This window comes from Cricetulus griseus, chromosome 5 (genome assembly GCF_003668045.3).
Source record: "Cricetulus griseus strain 17A/GY chromosome 5, alternate assembly CriGri-PICRH-1.0, whole genome shotgun sequence".
Taxonomy (NCBI): domain Eukaryota; kingdom Metazoa; phylum Chordata; class Mammalia; order Rodentia; family Cricetidae; genus Cricetulus; species Cricetulus griseus.
In genome coordinates, this window is record NC_048598.1 from 180,202,710 (window position 1) to 180,205,119 (window position 2,410).

Sequence of the window (2,410 nt, forward strand, 5' to 3'; positions counted from 1 at the left end):
AGGTGTAGGGCCTCATGGGGGCTTCAGGTTGTCATCCTGACTTCTCTCTATGACCTGGTCTGTGCCTTAGTGCAAGGAAAAACCATAAGCTCAAATGAATGACTCCTCTCTTTTGTGGCTTAAGTGAGAGTTTGTGAACTTCTGGGACGTGCAGACTTGGTAGAAGAAATGCATCCCTAGAGGCATCTTTAAGAGTTTATAGCCTTATTGCACTTCCGGGTCCTCTCGATGCCTCCTGTACGTGGTTACAATGTTAGCTCTCAGCTTCCTCCTCAAGCTCCTTGACCGCCTCCTTCCCCACTGTTACAGACTTTTCCCTTGAAGCCCTAAGCTAAAATTAACCTTTGGTCCCATAAATTGGTTTGGCTAAGGTACCTTATTCCAGCAAAAGAAAAGCAAATAACAGACTCCATGAGTAAATTCTTTCAGATATTTTATCATGGTCCAAAGAATAACTAATAAAATTCTCCGTGGGGTGTGTGGTCTCTGTACACTTCCCTCCTCTTAGGATTTCTCCACACTGTGTTGCTTTCCCTGTTTTAGAAGCATTTCAGTTTTCAGGAAGTGCATTTGCAAACTTTTGCTTTTGTACTCTGAGCTTCGAGTGCAGCATCTAAAACAGTGATGTGTCCTTCTCTAACAGGAATTTTACTGAATCTCTGCCCTGAGTCTAGGGTTCTACAATCTCAAGAGTACTTTGTTTCTTCAGGATCTGTTCCTGGACCCCATAGAGAATCATCTGCCCTGTGTGATTCCATGTCTGTTGTTCAAATCAGAGTCTTACTTCAGGATAAACATGTATAACGGGGCTGTAGAGATTTCTCTGTGGTTCAAGTTCTAACCACACAAGAACAAGGACCTGTGTTGAGTCCTCTGTAAGGCCACCTCTGAGATATATATCAGTGTGATCAGTGTCACTTACTGAGCAACCAATCTAGGCAGGTTGTGCGATCCAGAACCAATGATGAAACTTATCTCAAAACACATGGAGCAGAGCGATAGAGGAAGTCACCTCATACCAATATGTACACAACACACACACACACACACACACACACACACACACACACACACAGGGATTTTTATATATCTGTGAGTGGGACAGAGGGAGGGGGAGAGAGAGACAAGCTGACAGGGAGGGAAGGAGACAGGGAAAGACAGAGAGAGAGACAGCAACAGAGGGAAATGTTATAATAGACACACATATCCACAGATAACTGTAATTTGAGTAAATAAACCTGTGGACCCTTCAAGGATTCTGGGACACCACGCCTGTAGAAAGAATCCCCGACTGTGACATGGAGCAGCAGCCCAGACACAGAGGAGTCCAGTCCTTTATACCCTTCTCTACAGGTTCTTCTTGACCCAGAGCCACCTGAGCTCTGCGCGCCCCCTGCTGGTCCTGAGCATCCTGCAGGGAGGTTTGTGTTTGAGCTCACAGCAGCTTTCACTCACTGTGTCTCTTGCACAGTAATATGTGGCAGTGTCCTCAGACTTCACACTGTTCATTTGTAGGAACAGTAAGTTCTTGGCGTTGTCTCTGGAGATGGTGAATCGGCCCTTCACAGCGTTGGCATAATAGATAGTACTACTACCACCAGTAATGTATGCGACCCACTCGAGCCCTTTTCCTGGAGCCTGGCGGACCCAGTCCATACTATAGTCACTGAAGGTGAATCCAGAGGCCTCACAGGAGAGTTTCAGGGACTTTCCAGGCTGTACTAAGCCTCCACCAGACTCCACCAGCTGCACCTCACACTGGACACCTGCAAACACAGAGAATTCTATTCAGAAAACTGTCACAGAACCTAATTTTTTTTCTTTTCTCTCATGTGAACTGAACACACAGCAGTTTGTCTCCATATGTTACCTTTTAGAATAAGGACAAAGAAAACCAATATGAGTCCTGAGTTCATGGCAAGTGGCCTGTGTTCAGTGCTGGTCACAGAATGGGAGGACCTGAGAATCCAGGGCAGGTCTCTTGTGTCAGAGCTGCAGGTTCAGGGCAGGGTTGGTTTTCATGGGCACAGAGAAGCCTCATTTGCATGTCTTCATGCTAGAGCAGGCTCTAAAGACGGACCTGGGAAGATCAGATAAGATATAAGAAATCAGTTGCACTGATGACAGATACAGAAATTGACAGAGTAACGTTTCTCTGTGCACACATTTTCCATGTGAAGAATTCGCCACACTTAATTTAGTTTCTTTTTCAGCAAACTCACAGCACACACTGTGTTTCCACACTGTCATGTCTCCTAATTGTTAGTGAGAATTTGAAAAGCTGCAACCAGAGTAGTGTTTTTAGATATGTGCTCAGTCTCTCCCTCTGTCTGTGTTGGACACGGCTTCTCCCTGAGGTGGAGAGTGGACAGGTTCATTGCTGCCTCTAACAGAACTCCTTCCCTTCGAC

The 2,410-nt window shown here is 45.7% G+C and overlaps 1 gene segment (V, D, J or C); it reads right to left on the minus strand.

Moving 5' to 3' along the window:
- Window positions 1-1,249: 1,249 nt before the first annotated feature.
- On the minus strand, window positions 1,250-1,946 carry LOC113838712. The segment is given in 3 exon segments: window positions 1,250-1,411; window positions 1,456-1,766; window positions 1,871-1,946. Coding segments are annotated over 3 exon segments (519 nt in total).
- Window positions 1,947-2,410: the final 464 nt, after the last annotated feature.